The sequence below is a fragment of the Haliaeetus leucocephalus genome, unplaced genomic scaffold (genome assembly GCF_000737465.1).
Source record: "Haliaeetus leucocephalus isolate CR32 unplaced genomic scaffold, Haliaeetus_leucocephalus-4.0 Scaffold1, whole genome shotgun sequence".
NCBI classification, from domain to species: Eukaryota; Metazoa; Chordata; class Aves; order Accipitriformes; family Accipitridae; genus Haliaeetus; species Haliaeetus leucocephalus.
Window position 1 is genome coordinate 10,851,940 of NW_010972437.1, and position 21,594 is coordinate 10,873,533.

Below are 21,594 nucleotides of genomic sequence, written 5' to 3' on the forward strand. Positions count from 1 at the left end.
CGCCGGCCGCCGATGGAGGGAGAGGCTGCGGGCTGCGCCCCCCCGCCGCTGGCCGCCGCACATGCCCGGCCCGCCGGCCGCCCCCCGGCAGGCCTGAGCCCCCGAGCCCGGATCGAAGCGGGGGAAGCCGCCTCGCTGAGTTAGCCGCGCGGTGAGCAAGTGCCCTGCCATGGCCACGCCGCCCCTCCGAGCCGTTTAGGCGCCCGAGATGGTCCTTTCGGGTTCCGCAAACCGAGCCTGATACAGAGAGGGCGCAGATCGGCCCGGGGGGCCGCTCCTCCTTCCCGTCAGCTCCAACATGCCGTCCAAAGAGTCCTGGTCAGGGCAGAAAGCGAGTAGGTCTGCGGTGCACAACTCGAAGCAGGAGAGCCGTCAACAAGATTTACTGATAGCGGCCTTGGGGATGAAACTGGGTACTCAGAAGTCGTCTGTGACGATCTGGCAACCTCTTAAACTCTTTGCTTATTCGCAGTTGACATCGCTTGTCAGAAGAGCGACTCTGAAAGAAAATGAACATATTCCAAAATACGAGAAGATTCATAACTTCAAGGTAAGAAACCACGCTGCTGCTTTCCTTTTAAGGCACGGGGGCTACAGTTTTTACTTTAACGTGGGGTCCGCTGTCGCAAGGAAGTAGTACATATGCAGGCTATCGCTTTCTGGGATCTCGGATGCTTCAATTGAATCTCATTGCTAGTTAGAGCAATTAGACATCTTTAGAACGTATCAGCAGAAGAACGAGGATTTTGTTGTTGACTGCTTGTGTGCGTGTTTTTGTTTCACTAAGATTTTCTGTATCTAGGTTATCTCTTTTTATTTAGAATTGTTTTATACTGAGATGCTAAAGGTGAGAAGAACTGGCAAAGTTTTCTTTCAATTCAAACGAATGTAGTTCAGTTTTACTTATGTTGATATGATGCCAAAAAATCTTTTAGATCTGTGATTAGAGGATTAAACTGATTTTATCTCAGTTTGTTGCTGGTAAATAGCTTTGGAGGTAAGAAGCATGTTTTACTGCATCTGGATTGAGCAGATGGTCTGCATTTCCCTTAGTTCCTGGCTTTTCTCCTGTGTTAATGAATTGAGTGTGTTGAAAGCAGCATGGCTTATACCACGGGGCTATTGGAGCTGCTGGCATTAGCAACTGTCTTGAGTTTTAATAAAATTTACTTAGTCTTCTATGTAGCTTCTAATTATTGTTTTAATTATTTTGAATAAACAATGCTCTTTGGTAAGAGACAGGTGTCAATACAACATATATGCATGTTTTGTGTCTGTATCTGTAATAAGTGTCCAGTAAGGATTTAGTAATTTAACCTTTTGGCAGTCAAATGCATTGCATAATAGGCGGTCTTTATTTGTAAGACTAAGTGAATTGGTGTTATACTGAATTCCTGTAGACAACAGTACAAACTTCATATATAGTACCTGAAGCCCAGATTTTATCTTTAACGTGTGGGGTTTTTTCCCCCGTGTAGCTTTCGCTTTTATTTATTTTTAGGAGAAGGGGAAATCATTAATATCATACAGGTATCTGATGATACAAGCATCTGTTAATTGTCTCTTATTTTCAGCTTTGATTTCCATCACATGCATGTGCATGTGTGAATGTACACATGCGTGCACATATGTATATTTACCTGTCGTCCATCTGATTTTATTTAAACCACCTTCTGGCTTTTGAGTTCAGATAACCACTAAAATTGGAAACTCTGTATGATCAGGATGTTTTGTTTGACTTGGGTTCTTCAGTAAAGCATGAATTTGAAAACCATGTACAAAATGTTACATAAAAAAGTGTTTTACATGAACACTTGGCACAAAATAATCCTGCTGGCTGTCAGTTCAATGCAGAGCATTTTTTCACAGGCTCCTAAGGTGTCCTAGAGATCTGAAATGTCTTGCAACTTCCATTTGTTCCTTAGAGTTTGGAGATAATTCTTGCAGATGCCAGCAGATAGCAATTTTCCATGTATTACAGTGTATGTAGGATAATACGTATTTAATTTTGTGCACATTTGTATTCCTTAGTTGATTTCCTGTAACAGCCTGAAACATGTCTGTTTTGAAAATAATCCGATAACCTGATTTTCATTGGTTTGGGTTTCTTTATTTGTTTTTCTTCCATAAACTGTTTCTGGAAAGTTTGGAAGTGAGTTTTCCAGTCTTTTTTCAAAAACAAACTGTGTGTCTGATCCAAGGTCATAGCTACAGCACAAACTTTCCACACATTGTTTTCTTTATAATAGTTGTGCTGTAGTTCCTTATACATGCAGTTGCCAGAAAAATATGCCTTGAGAAGTAACTCTTCTCAAGTCAGCGAAATGGAGTCGCCTTACACGGATAATTTTTGCTATAAAAAAATAGAGGGTAACAAGCCCCTTGCCCCTTAAAGGGTGTGCAGCACCCAACCTACCCACTGAAGGAATGCTGCTGGCATTCACGAGCTCTAAATGTGGCCACTGTCCCATTTTTAAAGAAAATAACCATAAGCCCTTCATAATTACTGCGTTATGGATCTGAAATGAATGGCCATCATTAGCTCATGCGCTTCTCTCCTTTATCATTCCTTGCACGTGTCAAATTTTTCTTCTCGCACGTATAGACGTCACCATTTAAAATGTCTGCAGAAGTCTCCTAGGTTGCCTGCCAGGCAGCAGATGTGCCACGTGTGTGGGAAGGAAGGAGATGTCAGGCCCAGAGTCTTGAACCTAGACTTTTGAAACAAAACAAGAAAAAACAACCCAGAAATGAAATAAATTTATGTAGTTCAGCTAACCAACAGTGACTGCTGTCCCCAGAGGCTCCACCAGCAAAAAGGAGGGCGCACGCTGCTTTTGTACTTCTGCGGCTAATCCTCTCTTCGTTACACAGGCATGAGGCAACAGATAGGGATGCCTAACCCTTTTCCCGGCTGCTTCTTTGATCAGTCACATCACTAGTCACAGACATGAAGGGGTCTCGGAAATCCTTTTGTACTGCAAATGCTGTAACATCCCAGCAGAGGGAGGAGAAGTGGAGAATCATCAATGCAGGACAACTAGCGCTGTTGTCTTGGAGAAGGGAAGAAGACAGCAGTAGCCGCTCTGGAGGCGGGCTGGGGTCAGCAAATGCCCAAAAGCCTTGGCCATAGGTTAGGAGACCTTAATTCTCCCTCCGCCCCTACACCTCCTATCCCTGTGGGATGGGTAGGTGGGGACGCAGGTGGAGTTTGGACCCTCAGACTCTGTTGCCACCAGCAAAGCTCAGGTAGAGGAACATGGTGGCAGAGGAGCAGTGTGGTGATGGACCTCACAGGGCTGCAGATGCCTAGGTAGGGGGTGAGCCCAAAAGTAGCTTTTAACTCTTTAAATTGTCAAGAGGTCCCCTGAATAAATCCATTAATCTGTGTTTTGCTCCGAGGGTTGTTGAAAGAAGAATGTAAAGACGGTTCTGCTAGGAGTGATGACATGGCTGAGTTTTTGAAAGGTTTTAATCTTATTTAAATCTGCTGGAATGTGAGTTGTCTCCTGCCTGAAGTGAACAGGCTGGCTAGCTGGCATGACAGGGAGCTCGGTGGGCAGAGCTGGCCGGTAATGATCTCCAGCTCCGTAATATTCTCCTGACTGGGGAGGTCTCGTCTCTCATGAGCACATCTCAAATGCAAATACAGAGTGGCTGAATTGTCTTAAATTAATCTCCATAAGTAAAGAAAGGGATGATGATTTATAAATGTCAGATCTGATTGAGTTTTTAATACCTATTCCTCAGGATGAGAGCTAGGTATTAAAAATATTTTATTTTTTTAAGCGTATTTGGGCTTTTTCTAATTTATAAAAAGTTTTCAATTAATATTTCTGTGTTATCCTCTAAATCTAATATAAAAGATTAATTTTCTGTTAATTCAAATATATCAGCTAAAAGAGATCGATGTTGTTCAACACAGGATTTTATTTAGCTCTAATTGAATAATGGGATTTGAAGGTGAGCTGGGACTGTGAGTGTGACTTGATTGGGTCTGTCTGTTTGCATATTTGATTTCTTTTGCTTTCCCTCCATATACTCTGCTTTTCTCAAATCGAGCATGCTGAATGAGATCTCCTGTAAAATGAATCATCAGGCCAAATCAGGACAGTCACTTCACCATCCTCAAAATTTCAGCCCCACCTTCTTTCACAGAAAGGCTTTTCTTCTCTTTCAGTTTCTTACCTGTTACAGGGAAGAAATTTCCCCACACTCTCCAGTACGCACGTATCTGCATGGGTGTGTGTGTGTGTGATGGATATCAAGTTTGTTCTTCCACCCAGTGTAGATGAATAATAGCATCTTCTATTTGGAAGCTCTGAGGGATTTGTGGCATGCTCTTTCAAGTGCTGACAAGGAGCATAGCTGAAGCCAGTGGTGTTACTTTCTTACAAAAAGAAGCTTTATTATAGGGGAAAGTTCTGTAACATTTCATAGAAGTGGACAGGGTAGATTTATGCCTAATTGTTCCCATAAATTTATTCCACAGCTGGACTCTACCAATAAGAATGCTTTTTTCTCTCACTTATAAATCTCGTATTTGCTTATCTTGTCCCCAAAATGCAACAACTGTGACAACTTGTAAATTAAAATACAATTTCTTACCTAGCTGATATCTGATCCATTCAATTATTTTAAGGGGAGGAAGCAACTGGGCACCTCCTGGGCAGGCAGGTGAAGCAAGAGCTTCAGGCAACAGCAGGAACCTCAAATTTGAGGGGAAAAGGGGCCTGTGGCAAGGTGCCATGTGGATTGAAACATTCCGGGTTGGTTTTCGAGAGGAGGACCGGGGGAGCTCTGGGTTGGGATGTGTGAGGTGGGCTTTAAGCCAAAGGACTTACACAGCAGGGAAATCTGAGTTGGGTTTAAGGTTACCCCATCTCTTCTCTCTCTGGTGAGGCAGTTTTTGTTAGGGTACTAAACACACAGGATGCCCCTTGCTCAGTCCTCCGGACTTTCCCTCTTTGCATCTGCTCGTCTCTTTATCTCCCCCCTACATTCCATAGTTTCTTGCTGTTAAAAAAAAAAAAAAAAAAAAAATAGGCCTAATGAGGTGCCTTCTGCACTGAGTCCATCCTTGCCTGACATGGAGCATCTTCTGCACCTCCTCCCCACCTGGTGCCATGCTTTGGACTTGGACACTGACGTCGCTCCTTTGCAGGCTGTTTGTGTGGGGTTGAAGAAAACAGTAAAACTGTGCTTGAAAAATGTTAATGGCAAGGAGGGCAGTCATGGGAGAGGAGCATTAGCTGGGATGTTATGGGATGATGGCTTAAAAGGAAGAGGAAAGGGAAGATTTGAGATTAACAGCAAGAAATCTCCTGGGTGGTGAAACTTGTTAGTCAGTGCAACAACCTCCCCATCATTTGGCAAATTTAAAATAAGCCTGGACAAAACACCTTAAAGGTCTTCATTCCCCTCCAGCTTTTGTGACTCATGGGCCCTGAGGAATTTTTAGCTCCCTTAGCTGCTTATAGGTATTCCTTCAGACACCTCTTGTTCCTGATGACTTGAGCCGGCAGAGCACTCTGCAGGTGTTTCGTAACTGCCGATAGTCCAAGGCATAAAACCACTCTTCTGCCTAGATTAGTGCCGTGGTGCTTCACTGAAGCAAGAAGGTGTCCGTGCCTGTCAGAGCTGGACTGAAATCTGTGTTTCCATGCATCATTTGCCCTAGGATATTGTCTCATTTCTCCCTTGCTCTTCATGAAATAGATATGTCTCCAGAAGACTATTTTTTGCTATCTTTCTGTGCTGCATTTGGTACTGTCATGCTGTTTCTTAGTCACTATCTTACTAATGCCTGAGACGGCACAGTCAATTAACTGTAATAAATAACAGTTGCAAGGCTGTTTGGTGAATCTGTGAACATTCAGAACATAATTCCCTTTCAAGCCAACGCTTCTTCCAGGGAGGAGAGATGTTTTTCCACGGTTGCTTAAGCCCAGTCAGCAGAGATGCTGATGAGTCTTGTTTGTTGAGATTCCTCATCTCCCTCCTCGACTGAAGCAACGTCCTGCCTTTCTCTTTGAGGATGACCCATTTGAAAGGCCAAATGGGGACCTCCGGAGCAGAGACAGTGTGCTTTCCCACGAGTAACTGGGGGAAGAATATAGCCTTAAATGTGCACAAAAAGTGACGGCTCAGGTGAGGACCAGCCTTTACTGGAAAGGCTTTCCCAGTATAGACAGGCTCAAGCATCACTTTAATGGAGAGACTGCTGATTTTAACAAGAGTTACTCTGCCAGTGAAATTTGTACTGCCTTCTTTGAAACAAATAAGGTAACCTGGCCCTGGCCCAGATTTTACCAGTGTAATTGCATCTGTGCTAGGTGCTTTGCTAGTGTAAAAAGTCATAGCAAATAGTTTCCATGCCAAACCTTATTATTCTAACAAGAGCTGCTCAGCAAAGCTGTGCTTAAACACTGGGAAATGGGGAGATGGAAAGTGCAGAAGAAATGCTGCATAAAGACCAGAAACTATAACAAACTCTTACTATATTAAGCAAAGCCCTCTTTCTGTGACTTCCAACATGAACTTGTTTCTATTTCTGATCTTCAGAAAACTGGGGCAGATGCCGATTTGGGGTAAATTGGTCTAGCTCCACTGAAAAGAGGATACTGATTTTTTTATTAGGTACAGACCTGACGCTGAACATATTTTCAAAACATCGTTAAGTAAGTCACTGTACTCAAATGAATATTCAGAAAGAGAGCTGGGTGCCTCTAGCACAGTCCCCAGGGAGAGTCTCTGCCCGTTCTCACAGATAAGAAAACCTCAGGAAATTTGATGTTTCTTTTAGACTCCTAGTACTTGAGGGAAAAAAAATGTTCAAAGGCAGGGAAAATATCTGGAGAACAAAGCTGAAGAAAAACTTCCACAAAACTTCTGAGAAGATCTCATCAGCTCTATGTTGTTGCTTCAGGAACTCATAGTGTATTATAAGACAGTTCAAGCCAGGAAAGCTTTTAGGTATTGATGGATTTTAGTCTCCTAAGGTATTTATTTAATGTTACTTTTACTTTTTTAGAAAAGCCAGGGCTTTTCCAAAGCAGATTCCAAATAGCACAATATTATTTAACCCTTTCTGGTTTCTTAGTGCTAGTCGCTGAATTCAAGCTTTGCCTCTGTTTGGGGGGAAAAAAAAAAAAAAGCCTTTTTTCTAAATCCTTAATTTATTGAAGCTGTGATGCATTCCCACCACACCAGTAGTTTTGTGAGTCCCCAGATGTGGATCCTGGGAGTCTTCCCTGTGGACAGCCCCAAGAACGGATCAGCTCATGTCTGTGGTGAAGCTTAGAAATGCTCTGCTGGGGAGGACTGGGAGTTTGCCTCAAGGAGCACGTAGCGCATGTCATGCTTTCTCACCATCAACAGCTTTACCTCCAAATTAGCATCATTGCAAAAGCATTTCTTTAGGAATCTCTTAGGGGTTTATAGCCTATATTCATCATTACATATATTATATTTACATCATTACATATAGCATATGTAGTATGTGTATAAATATATGCAATTTTAATTCTAAGGGCTTTATTCAATTTTCACCTCTAGTTTCAGAATTTTTTGCACGAACACAGGTATCAAGTAGCTTGGGCCTGAAATAAAATGGACAATGTTCCAGTTTCTAGATAGCAATTTAAAGAAAATCTGCTATTCCATCCTGAAAGAAAGGTGGCCATTTTCATTGAATTTGCAAGCAAAAAAAGCAAACAACCTGCTACTCTCCATCTTTTTTGCTTTGGCTCTTGTAGAGCATGACCTAACCGCAATTTCCAGTTGTTCCCATCTCTGCTGACATGATCAGCACAAACCAGAAAGCAAACCAGACGTGACAGCGCTTCTGGGTCCACGTGGGTGAGGACCTGGAGAAAGGTTTGCCTGCTCAACATTCGTGTCAGTGTACCCGCTGGCAATAACGATGCTATTTATACCCCATGCTCTGAACCATGCAGTGTTCAGCCAGCATCTCTCCTCTCAAGAGCTGCTGGACAAAGTCGTTGGGGCGGTCCCAGACTGGCTCCCCACAGGTAACAGCCCAGCTGGTCTAGGCAAATCAGCTCTTGTTTTGGAGAAGGTATGTTCCAATGGTCTCAGTTACTGTCATTTCTGTTACACCTTTGCATGAAAGCTATTATCTTGCAGATACGGCTTTGCTGTGTGGGTTGTCATGGCAGTCTTTTCGCTTCTCAGATTACTCATCAGCAGCAATATTTGCCTCACAGGAGGAATATCGTGTGCTAGAATATTGGGAGTGGTTGAGGCCCTTATTTTAGAGGCACTATCTAATCATCGTAATATATGCAATGATTAAATTGAAGCATTGCCCAAACTGATAGTTGAGTCGATTGGCTTTCTCACTGATACCTCTTCTGTACCCTTTGCATCCAGGCAATCTTTGCCTGGACCAGGGGTGGATGGAAAGGGCGTGTGTGTTGGGTGCCAGCATTGGTACATTCAGTGCCTGACGAAATCAGCTGTGACAGGGAAGACAGACGTTAATAATACAGGCTGAGCTCCTAATTTTAATTGAGACTTACGATGTCTCCCATATCCAATTAAAAGCCTGGTAGAGTCCCAACAGGCAGAATTCAGTTGATGGAATTGCAAATCAGCTAGGACCACTGAGCTGACAGCTTTCATCAGCAGTGTCCTGTCATCCTTGGGAATTTGTTTGAAAGACAGTATAGCCAGCAGAACTGTACCTTTGGAGCATCACACAGCACAAATGCTGGATGTGTGCCATTTATTCAGTCCCCGATCAGCTTGGTCTCCTCCCTGAGTACCAGCAAGGCTTCTACCCAGAGCGTAGGACTCTGGGAGTGGGAGGATAGATCCGCCATGGTTTTTTCCATCCTCTTTCAAGTTGATGTGTTTCATCCCAACACAGATGGTAGTGCCTGGATTGTCCGAAACGCATTATTCTCACCGGCAGTTCAGCATGGAGGGCCATGGAAGAAGCTACACTGGTCTGTATAGAGCAGGGATTCTGATGGAGTGGGTGCTCAGGGAGACCATGGCAGCAGCCTCTTGGCAGGGAAGGCTTTTTTGTACACCGTCACAAAGACTTTTGTCTTCTGTGTTTGGTGTTGATTTTTCATATCCATAGTTTGTCAGATCCAGCCTTGCTTTCTTCCCAGGAGTAGCTTTGCTAAAGCTCTGCTGATCCATCCTGCTCCTTCACATCATGTTTACACAGCACTTTGCTGGTATTTCCTCATTTTCTTCCTCCCTGCCTTGACAAGTGATACAATGTAAGTCTCCCAGTTAGGAATACTAATTATGTGCTGGCTCATTCTTGGTTTTCAGATAGCAATCAAGGCTAGCTGAACAACTGCCTAGTAAAAACCAAAAGCGTTAAAAATAAGTGGAGTTACGAGATAACATGGGTAACTAACTTCAACAGTGACCTTTACAGAGCCTGAGAAGTAATGGTGGGAGATCTGCTTGAGGAGTTCACAGCTTGTGGTATAATCTGTTGTCAGACCCACTGGATCATTTTTTATTTGGTTCTTCTAAAACTTCTGTCTCTTTTTCTAAGTATTTTAATTAAATGCAAAACAAAAATAAATGAAATTGTGACACTTATTAATCACAGGAGTTAAGCTATTTTTCCCCATGTATAAGAAAATGTCTTTCAAGTCTAAGCAAAATACTGTCCTCCTATGTAAGATCACAGTAGTTAAATGTTTGTTATACCTTGCCGATGTTGTGGGAGAGTTCAACATAGAAATGCCTAGGTCTAAGCCCAACATGAGACTCTCTTCTTACCTCAGACTTGCAGGACAGCTTAGTAATAGGATTTTATCTAGTTTTTGAAGCAGGTATTTTCCTTTAAAATTATCTAGATTTTTCTTTTAAAATTAATACTTCCCCTGGCATTTCACAAATTAAGATTAAAACCAGTTTATCTTGCTCTCCTCTCACCTATTTTCCACATTCTTAAAAAATCATTCACAGTTGAAGCCTTATGGAAAGAGGGAAAAAGATTTTTGGGGCGGGAGTGAGAATGGAAGGGTTGGGAGATATAAAACCACAGTTGGCAATCCTGCTCTCTCACATTTTATAAGACAGTAAAATCTGCATATGGCAGATGCTCTTTTTATAAGGGGAAAGAAACCCCTTGTAATTTAAGTCAGGATCTCTGGGACTCTGCTGGGTGTGTTTTCAGAAATTTTTCTGGAAAGCATGTTTTAGTTTTGAAAACAAGCAAGTCACTTGGCAGATTTTTAGAATGGGGAATTAAATATAAAAATCAGAATGCTATATTAAACAGTGTCATGTAATAAATGCAGTATTGTTTGCAGGTGCTGGCTCTTGAACTAGCAAAGGGATGCAAACGTGTTTCTTTTTAGCATGCTGCCAGGCCACACTCTGCAGGATGAAACAGGATTAGAGACTGTTCTGACCTCAGAAGACCAATTTTTTGCTGTTTTCTGGCATCACTTACTGTGTCTGATTTCATTTCCAGAGATGGTGTGTATTCAGACCAGCACAGGGTTAGACATCCAGTTCCACCCCATGGTAGTGGGAAGATTAACGCTCCAGCACCACTGAGCTCTGGGAAAAGCCAGCACCGCTTAGGAACCCCAAAAGAGGCTTCAGAGCTGATCCTGCTTGGTTTTGTACACCGGGGAGGGAAGGACATTATGGCCTTTGGGCCTCCTAATTAATATTGCCAGAGAACCTCCCTATTGCGTGTCAGACAAAGGACAAAGCAAGGTAGAGCATTAAGGAACACAGAAAAACCTACCATCACTTAATTTGTTTTGAGTTTGTAATCAGTATAATGGATAAGAAGGGAGTAATTTGGATGGGGCAATGTAAAGCTGAGCAGGCTCTGGATGAATCTTCTAACAGAGAAGTTAATTTCTTAACTGATGATATGGAAAGGCATTTCAGTATTTGGATGAAGCCTGGATGCATGGCATGAGAGAACAGTGCTAATGATGCTGAGACAATGATCCTGAAGGGCAAAGTCGATCTTGGTCTTGTGAAGGGTGACCAATCACGCAGTGTTGGTAGGGAAGAGGAAAGTCTGTTTTGTCCTTGTCATTTTTAAGTTGATGATGAGTCATGTAAACTTCTCTGAGGGGTGAGCTGAGAGCCAGGATAATGTCAGGGGAACTGGCTGGAGTAGAAAAGGTAATTTATTTATTTTTTATCTAGGTGGATAGTAGTTATTAGAAACATAAGAGAAATTGAGCTCAATAAAAAAATAATATAATAATAAAAGAAAAATGAAGGGAGGCAAAAGGTTGGAGTGGCAGATTTGAGATGTGGTAGACTCTGCAGAAGAGTTCCTGGAGAGAGTCAGGAGGAGGAGGTGGAAACGTGCAGTCCATGGTGGGGAGCAAGATGCCAAGAAGGAGGGATGTTCACCACTAAAACAACAGCCAGTTTAGAGATTGGGCACCTGAGGTTTGGTGAGCAGCAGCGCTGGAGATGGCCCTGGAGAGACCAGGATAGGACCCCAGCACCCGAGGAAGGCATTAGAAATGCTTCAGCAAATGGCACATTTGGTGAATTTGATGAATTGAAATTAGCAAGCAGAGAGGCACAGGATAATATCATTCTTTTTATTTGGCAAGAAATATTACTGTGTCAGAATTTGTTCTTGTTCTGCCTAACGAAAGAAGCTTTCAAAGAACAAGACAAAATTCCCCCTCCTCTACAATCAGAAATATTAAAAAACCAAAAAACCCTAAACTCTTATAAAACTGAAAAGGATTCTGAAAAAAGATTATTTATTGCTCAAACTTTTGAACTGTCATTTTTATTTCAATTTTCCTCAACAGGAATTTTGAGAAATATTTTAAATAAGTGTTTGTAGGGGTGGAACATTCCTTTGACCAAAAATAAAAGATGGTAACTGAAAAGAAGCTTTTTTTTTTTCTCTGAGAAAGTTCTGTTAGTCCTGCAGGCATTAAAGCACAGTGTTTTGCTTGAGGATATTAGAATGTGCTTATTCTGGGAAGGGAACGCTGCCAAAGACCTGGAAAAAAACCACAAGGCTGAAGAAGAAAGCCAAGAGGATGTGGGTAGTGCAGGTGGGTAATGGAGAAGAAGGTGTGAAAAATCTCTTTGTGGTGAGAGGAAAAAAGAAAATGATTATTACAGCTGCCAACAGTCTTGTCATCGTTTGCTTTGTAGAAGTCAGCTGGAGCTGCAGGGAGAAGGGACCTCGTGGAATACATTGCACCTTCAAAAGGCGCGTGGGAGTGGGTGCAGACAGCAGCTAGCACGGCTGGGGGGAGGCAGCCTGTGCCAGCGCTGGGAGAACAGGACACTTCGCACCATTGCGCTTCCTCCGGAGATGCTCAGCAGGGTAGGGCTAGGGGTGATTATAAGCCTAGCTTAGCACAGACGCGCACGTGAATTACTTGGTGAATTCAAGAGCAGCTTTCCAGACTAACACAGCAATCTACCTTACTGCTGCTTCATGGGCAGCAAATGCTCAGGAGGCTGCAGACCTCCCCGTGGCCAAAACCGAAACGTGGTCTGAATTGCTGGGTGCTGCTCTGGGTTGTCACTTGTTCGAGGTAAGTGTCACCTGGGATCCAGCTGCTGCTGAGATCAGTGGTGCAGGGAACGCTCACCACCTCAGTCAGGCCACTTCGTGTTTTGCTATTTATAACCAGAGCTCTGCGTGGATGTCAGGCACGCGTGTTTCCACCAGCTCCTTCTCTCTTCTGCTCCACACTGATCTGACCGGGCAGTGCACGTGCATGAGGTTACTGCCTGCTCTGATACCCGCTCAGTAACTCTGGAGAACCGAGTGACTTAAGCCTAAGGCATTTTTACTACATTTCACTGCAAATTTCATTTCTTTATGACCATCAGTTACTGATTTTTTTTGTCAGCCTCTCTATTCTAAATAGAGGCACAAAGCCTTTTATGCTGGCTAAGGAAGTAATGATTTTCACTGTAAAGAATCCTGTGGTTTCCTACAGCACGAACTTTATCAGAACAAAATCAGAAGCAGCTAATGGTGGCTGCAGGATTTGTAACAAGCATGTGAGCTGGGATTGAAAGCAGCATTGGGTTTTTTTCTTCTTTAGCTTTCAATTTTTTCCTGGTTCACTGGATTCTTTTTTCCATTTACTAGATTCATTTGGATTTTCAATACATAGCATTAGTCTGAAGAGAATTAATTTCCTTTTAAAGTTATTCTAAACTGGAAAGTCCCTAAGTGCATTTGCAGTATTTCTGTGTAGCACTGGTATTTTTGCCTGGCAGGACTCCCTCCGCCCGAGGCAAAATCTTGCAGCCCCCTACGCGTTTCACACAGTACCTTATGGAAGGGAGGGCAAAGCAGAAGACATTTTAAATTGAGAGGCGAACTCTTGCGCAGTTGCTGCAAAAGCCTCGCCTCATGGCCAAAATCCTGCCCAGACGGAGGGATGCCAAGAGGCGGGAGAAGGGCTGTGACCTCCCATTGCTCCTCTGCCCCACGTGGTCTGGGAGCAGACCCCCCCAGACCCGGTTCTGCTGCCCTGGACGGCTTGGGGTGGAGAGCTCCTGTTTCCATAGGTCTGCAAGAGCCTTGGCAGTTAAATCTTTCTTACGTTTCTTTCTTCCTTTCCTGCGGTCATAAAGGGAAGCTTCCAGAGACTGCACATGGTGCCTTCGAAGAAGAGGAATTCTGCCTTGTTTAGACACATTGATATGGATATCACTGATATGAAACAGTTGGGTTATTTTCTGTAATTTTCCTTTCTGCTACTGTCTTCCAGGTGCACACGTTCAGGGGCCCGCACTGGTGTGAATACTGTGCCAACTTTATGTGGGGCCTCATTGCTCAGGGAGTAAAATGTGCAGGTAATAGTCATTCAGTCTTCTTTTCCTAAGACAGTCCTAATGTTGTTACTATTTAATGTGCTGCCTGCTCCACCATAACGCCGCGTGGCAAGGGTCCGATCTGGCCCTTGTTAAAATCAAAGAAGGAAATGTATCCCCTCTGCTGCTGAAGGTTTCAGGTACCTGTTCCAGTAACATCACTGCAGTGATGCAGATCACCTCTCGAGCGCTCACAGAGGGGAAATGATACTCATCATTAAAGAATTCATTCCCTCCCCCCTTTTAGAATGGAAGAGAAAATAGGTAGATGCGTTGTTAGCTTTGTTTCTTTTATACCACTTGTATGTATTGGTAGGTGTGAGAGACTCACTGAGGATCTCGATGTGCAAGGTGGGCGTCAGCAAATTTCATGCTGCCACCATGAAACAGGCATTCAGGTTAATTTTACGTACCAGCCAGCAGACTCCCAGCGTGCCGTAGACCCTAAGTTATGTCTCCTACTTGCAAACTGAAAAGCAAGTAAGAAAAGGGATGATGAATAAAGGATGTGTACTGAAATGTTACATAAACATTCAGGTGCTAGTAGAAATGTATTACACACATGGGTATCACTGCAGGCATTTCTAGGATAAAGCCTCTCTGAAGTAAAACAATTTGACAGTTTTATTGATATGATTCTTCTGAAAAGAAAGGACAGTGAGCTTTTTTCAAAGGCAAAAAGAAAGGATCAAAGTGATCAAAATAGTTTACCGTATTTTAAAAGTATTTTCTGACATTCTAGCAGGCAACCACATTTATAAAAGTGGTGCAAAGAAATGTTGATGTATGAAGACCTGCCTGTGTTGCCCTGGAAACTGAATTTTCAAGCTAATTTAAGAAAATCTCCTCTGTCTAAAGCTTTCTGAAGTCTTATCTCAAGCAAATAAGAAGGCTTTTTATCACAGAACTGCAAAATAATGTAAAACTTAAAATAATTTGTAGCCAAATAGGATTGAAATGTTTTAAAATCCTTCTCCCATAATTACGTGAATGCAATATTCTGTCGTTATCAATAGACTCTGCACTGTCCAGGATGTATTAGAGAGTGCAGCTCTGTTTTAAGAAATGATTATGTAAAAATGCCATTTCCTTTCCTAGTATTTTCCCCCTACTAAGTATTTAGGGTTGCAGCCACGTCCTTCACTTATGAATGAAGATTGTTAGTACTTTTTACTGCTCTTGATTTTGCACAGGGGGTACAGCACTAGAAGAGAAAGAGGAAGCCTAATTTTGTTCTTGAATTGTTTTCTTATTAAAGTAGTCATTTTTTGATAACACATGAGCCACTAAGTGTCCCATCTTCTTTCCTCGCCTGAAGTAGATTCCTCAGTTTTGGCATTTAGGAGAAATACCAAGTATTTTTCAGATTTATGTTAAGTAACTTTGATCCAGAAAATCAATAAAAAACAAACAGTATGAAGGCTTGCAATGCTTCATGGCACTGTGGAATGAACAAATAACATTGCTTTCATAATTAAACCCAAAGTGCTTATGATTTTGTACTGCCCCCCACCCCTTTTTTTTTTTTACTAAAGTAGAGCTGATTTTCTGGTTTTATGCAGATTTTTCTAAATTACAAATTTCCAAAAGCTTCCAAAGTCTGGTTTTCTTTCCTCCTTATGAGGATGGTAATAAGTACTGCATGTCTCTTTCTCCTCCTTGCAGTGTAGAGGAACATATGTGTATTAGATGACTTCATAGGTTCAGAAACTATAATTAGGGCTTTCTATCTTGTGTAAGGTTTCGTATCGCCATTGGTAGTTTCCAGTAATTTCTATGATCTTATTTATATTTTAAAATCCCATGTTGTACAACCGCACTTCCTTGCTGAAGTGTCAGTGAGGCATTGGGGCAGGGGGAGGCTGAGGTTTTTTGGACCATGCTCAAGGTCATTGGGTACAAGCAGGTAAGCTGCTGATGTGCAGCATCATCAGCCAGGGTGCAAGGAGGAGCAGGCGAGGAGCCGTGTGGTGGCAAGGCCACCGAGCAGTGCTTCCGCAACCTGGCAGGTCTGCTTGCTGCAATGTGTCCTGCGTGGCTTGCTTGGGGTTGAGGAGCAGGAGAGCCGGGCTTTCCCAAGGGCATGGGTTGCAGCCGAACCACCTCGCTTGTCCTCCCCTCACTGCAAGGCTAGCTTTTAGCCACTGGCCAACCTCAGCGATAGCTGACGGAGAACTAGGGGCTTCCCAGATGATTTCATTCTCATAAATTTCATAGAAATCAGCAGCTGGGTGGAGGAGAGGGGCTCCAGACAGAGCCCCGTGGAGGTAGAGGCGGTAGGACAGGCTCAGCAGTTCACCAGTCTGCCTTGTCTGTGCCTCACCTTCAGCAGTGTCTGCCTTCTCCCATCAGCTGAGGCTGTACAAGCCATCAGAGCCACAAGCTGTACAGATCTGGGCATTTTGGAGGAAAGACAGAGGTGCACAGATAAATAGTGAAGACCTGTGTAAGCAGTGTTAACATGCTAGTGTGGAAGAGCCCAGGCTTGAGTGCCATGAGTTTGGCTGAGTTTACATGGGTCTTGGAGTGTGGGTTTTTGTTGTTTCTTTTTTTTTAAAAAGTAATCATTTTGCTTCTGAACTGAGCCATTTTAATATGGAAACAATGAGGCACAGTAAACGAGGAGCCACATGAGGCTGTTGCTTTTCAGAGTGCATTTGTACTTCAAAAAAATTACAGCTTTTAGCAGGAGGCAGACCACTTGCATTCGAATGGGGTTCAATGCCACTCCAGGGAAATCCACAAAATCTGTTTGGTGGTCTGTATAATCATTTTATTGAAAATACCTATGAGCAAAACTGCACTGATCATATGTAATTTTATACTTTTTAAAGCACTTGCTTTTTATAGCAAACAGTTGCACATCTCAAGAGGACTCTCTTTACTGTACAGAAGTGATAAGTTTAACAAATACAAATGGATTAGTCCATGAGCTACTCTCAACCATTTTAAATCCTCTTCTCTGCAGAAGCACAAAAACAAGCAAGAAGATCAGTGTGGGACAGTCCAAGACTGGACCAGAAAGATAAATGTCACCCATTTCAGAAAGGAGGACGAGCTGAAGGAGAAAGTGGAGCTTATTTCTAATGGCTGATAGCTTAGTTTGTTACACAAACTAAGTCGATCCTTTGAAAAATAATAAGCCAGGACTAAACACTCATAACAGTACACATGCCATAGCAACCAGCAAGGATGCCTTAGCAACTTGAACTGCCTTGATTCATGCTCTGATGCAGTCCAGCATGACTGGATGTGTCCTTCTCTGCCAAAATACAGCCTTGAGTGCATTCAGTATCTTGTCAGGTACAGTCCTGTATGATTAACCCCTGGAAGATGGATTCTCCCTAGCTTATCCTTGTTTGGGTTTCACAGCAGACAAAGAAGGAGGAGTACGTCTTTTCCTTCCATAAAGACAAGAGGTAAATGTAGGCACCGTGTTTGCCACCTGAAGGGTGGTTATTGGTTGAAGTAAGGTGTTGGCTGTCATCTTGAGTACAAAGGTTTCAGGATTAATGCAAGCCACCAAACATGGGAAGACTTTATTGTCTTCCAAAATTAAGACTTTGAGTGATGTCCAGGATTTAGGTCCTATAGGAAATGAATTGGTGGGCTTAGTCTGACTTCTGCTGGAGGTACATCCAGCAGAACAGGAATAATGTCTTTATCCTTAAATGTTATTCTCTCAAATTTGATCATTATTTCACCAATTTCTTCAAAGACAGATTTGCTTTCTTAGAGTGAATCCTTGTAGTAGGCATCTGCCCTACAGCCTCAGAGGGTTGTGCTTCCAATTTTTGCATCCTAGCCACAAGCCCTTAAAATTTCTGAGAGATGAAGACTCATCTGTATGCAAGGAATATGCCTTTTCTACTGGCATGCTCCATCTCCAGCGTGCTTTCCTGCAGGCTTTTGCCATAAGTAGAAATGACTGAAGAAGTGTTTGAAATTATAATGCCACCAGCTTGTGTAAACATTGAAGCTCAGCAGAAGCTAATGAAGACGTAAGAGTTTACCCCCACTCAAAATCCAATGCATGAACTTAAAGTGTATTCTTAATTACATTCCTCCTGTGTAAGGCTCCCCCAGACTCACAGGGCTCATCCCATTGACCAGAATGTGTTCAGGAGAGAAACTTTAACAATATCCAAAGAAAATTTGCAGATATGCACCAGGGGGTTCATTTTATGAATGATACAAACACATAATGCCCAGTAGCATTAACGGAGAATAGTGTGTGTTCTCAGAGACTAAAGCATGGCATTAATGATGCTGTTAAGTGTACTACACAAGTAGACTTGTAGACAAACAGACTAGTAGACTTGTCAAGCTGCTGCATGTGTCCTGTCCCTTTCCCGAGCCCATCAGAACTGTTTAAGTTAGTATATAATCTCCCCCTTCCTCTGTACCCTTTTGTTCTTAATGAATAAGTGATTTAATCAGAAGATTTTTTGGAACAGGCTGGTTTAAGAGCATTAATTGGCTTATCTTGAAGGAAAGATAAGGGGTTTTTACTGTATTTCACTGGATGCTTTTGATAGTGTTTGGGCTGCTCCTTTTAAAACCAGGCAACACCACCCTCTGAGGCTGTACGTGAAGCACCATTTCTGCTGCCTGGATAGATTTGCTCTGAACTATCTTAGCCTGCCACCCATGTAGCAGTTGCCTATCTTTTGCTTTCCTTGGAGTAGGTAACTTCTCTCTGAAGAGCTGATAGAAATAAACTTGCAGCTGAACTATCAGTGTGGTGGCAACCAGCTGCCACTGGCTGAGCCCAAGCAATATTGCTGCCAGCCCTGACCACGGTAAGCCCCAGGAGTTCATTTTCAGAACAGTTGAAGTACAGTCTGAAAGCAGGATTGTTTTGTGAATTACTGCTAAGTGTTTAATTTCCCCATTTCATCTGGTTCCTTCTCTAGCGACTGAAAAACGTACAACCGCCCCATTTCCTTTGCTGTTTTGTTTTGCCTTGCTATTAAATCCCTCATGTTGGACCCCTGTGTTGCTCCACTAGTGTGTAAGGATGAAGGAGACAAAAAAAGAGCCTGCCCATCCTCAGGCATTAGCTGTGCAGGGCACAATGCTCACATTTCTAGTGCCTGGAAGAACAGCTGATGCTCTCGTGACAGTAACGCAGCTAAGGGGAAGGCAAGGTGTGCTCATCATGTTGCCCACTCTCAAGGTATTTTGCGTGCCTTGGTCGTAATAAGCTCTCATTCTGCCCACACTTGCACCTTGAAAACACATCCAAGCTTCTTCTGAGATGTGCTCCCAGATTCTGCTGGTTTCCCTGACCCTATAGGGCACAGGCAGTCGGCCCAAAAAGTGAACAAGAGCAAAGCAAAACCACAGAGGTCAGGGGACTGTTTGGAGAACAGTCCCTGCCCACCTCAGGCAGGTGGAGATGCTGTTGGAGGAGATGCACGCTGCCTGACAGGCTGTTCCACCAGCTCAGGATCTGGTGGTGTTCCTGTGAGGAGTGAGCTCCAAAATTCTGAAATGCTAATCAGGCAGCAGAGCCTTGCTTCAGAGCCGTTCCCATGGGGAAGCTATTCTGGAGCTATATATTCTTGAAACTGTAAGTCCTAAAAGCGGCTTTATCTCCAAGCCCACACAGACCTAGAAGCCTTGAGCAAGCCAGCGGCCCATCAGGGGAGCTGTCGAGGAGGTAGGCAGGTGTCGTGGCAGGAAGCCAGGGAAGCTTTTGAACAAACTGATGCTGATCTTTCAAGACTTCCATCAGATCAGACCATCACCACCAAACGTGTCCAGCTTTTGGAGGCACAGACATAGGTATTCTTTTGATTTGGGGTAAGGGACGATTGGCTTGTTTAATGGGCTTTTTTTTCTTTTTATTTCATAAGCCCTGATTTTTCTGTAGTATTAGGTAATTTTGTTGCCAAGTAACTAGCTGCCCTCTAGAAATTCCTTCCTAAAGAATAATGTACCCTATAGCGCATGATACAGTAGTATGAATGATAGCAGGTTTGGGGGAGGATACACGTATGTTTGGAAGCAATTTTTGCCATGGCGCTGCTTAATAAAGTGGCTTAACACTCTGGTGGGACCAGGGTTACTTGCAGATGTGCGTTGCACATTGACAAATGGCATGTACTTTAAGGCAGTGTAGCAGCTCCAGTGTTGCCGCCCAGGCTGGAACAGCTCTGCCAAGAAGAAGGAGGAAGAGGGCAGACCTTCAGAGCACCCCCCTGCCTTGTGTATGGAAGCACAAAGTACAGCATGCGAGGCCAGTGGGGTTGCTGTGTTCACGTGCTTGTTCGCACACGCTGCATCTGAGAGAACAGACGACATTGCTTCCCCTGCTGCAGAAAAGAGCATTAAATTATTAAAGGAAAGCTACTAGCTCATCATTGATTTATGAGAGCAAATTCCCTTCTAACCTTTTCACCCTTGCAAAAGTAACAATGCCAATACTTTGTGCTTGTGTAGAACCCGTCGTCTTCACCTGTCGGCTTACCAAAGGTGAGGGTGTTATCCCGTCTGGCAGTACCGCAGTGGACCTGCCCGAGGCAACGCACAGCACCAGCGCCCCAGCTCCGCGCTCCCCACCCTCCCACACTTGCCAGAAACCTCTGAAGAGTCTTTCAGAACTTTTTGTACATAATGTAAATCTACCGTTTAGCTCTTAAAGCTGCTCCTCAGAGTGACAAAATGCTAAATTTCCATTGGGATAATTCAAAAATATAATTAGAGTGATGTGTGTAGCATATGGTATCATTCCAGTGGAGCATGATCAGCAGCCATGTTAGCCAGTAAATCATAAACCAAAGGAAATCTAAAACTGACTAAAGTCAAATCAGCAGTATAACAAAAAGCGGCAGCTAAGTATATTTTAGTCTCTGCAAATATTTATAATGTGTGCTCATGGGGTGGTATTAACGTACGTATATCTTTTGGCTCTGCTCATGCATTAATATGAAGATGTTATTTGTTCTTTCAGCCCAGTGAACTAACATCAGTATTAGCTGTTTCTAAAACATTACCAAACCTTTTTCTAGGCATCATAGGAAAGTATTGTCCGGCTAGTTTTAAATTTAATATCTCTCATAGAAGTAATGTCACAGCCCACCTGAACTCCTAGATCAATATGCTATTAAAGTCAGGGCAGCTTATCACAGACTTTTAAACCTGTCATGTAAAATTAGTCTTCTTTTTTTTTCCCCCCTAAATTTCCAAACTTCCTATAAACTCTTGAATTTATGACTGCATTTTTTGGGGGCACATTTGGTATATTTGAAAGGTGGCCACAGTTTGATAGCACTGTAAAAAGGAATAGTAAGCGTGAGAAATCATCTCTGTATAAGGTGAAATTCTGATTGACTGAAGTCAGCAGAAGTTTTCCTATTGACCTGCCAGGGTTCACAACTGCATCTTTTAAATCTGTCCCATATTATTATAGGATTTATCAGCAGATACAGTGCTTTAGGGGGATTTTTCTTCAGCTTCTCACCAATTTGTATAGCCAGCCAGCAGGTAGGCTCTGATGAACTTCTGTAAGAAATGGATAAGGCTCCTGGTTACTTTAGATCCGGAGTAAAGCTGCTAACGCCATCTTAGCTATTCTGGATTTATTTTGATATAAACAAAAGTAAATAGACCCAAAATCTGAAATCAAATGAATCCTCTTGGTCTTCACGTACCCAGCCAAATCATGAAGCTCATGTGCAAACAAGGCAAGAAGTCCTGAGACTTCACCACGTGGCAGCACAGAGAGATTCCAGACTCGGCTTTCTT

At 43.0% G+C, this 21,594-nt stretch overlaps 1 protein-coding gene across 3 annotated transcripts in view; it reads left to right on the top strand.

Moving 5' to 3' along the window:
* The window catches only part of CHN1 (chimerin 1), a 38,542-nt gene that overhangs the window by 5,884 nt on the left and 11,064 nt on the right, over nt 1-21,594 (top strand). For 2 of the 3 annotated variants that reach the window (XM_010566402.1, XM_010566409.1), the window contains exons 1-2: nt 215-550; nt 13,740-13,824. In XM_010566402.1, the coding sequence (XP_010564704.1) occupies nt 299-550; nt 13,740-13,824 (337 nt within the window). In that variant the 5' untranslated portion in view covers nt 215-298. Of the gene's footprint in view, nt 1-214; nt 551-13,739; nt 13,825-21,594 lie in introns of those variants that run through there. The other variant, XM_010566420.1, reaches the window with a different exon arrangement.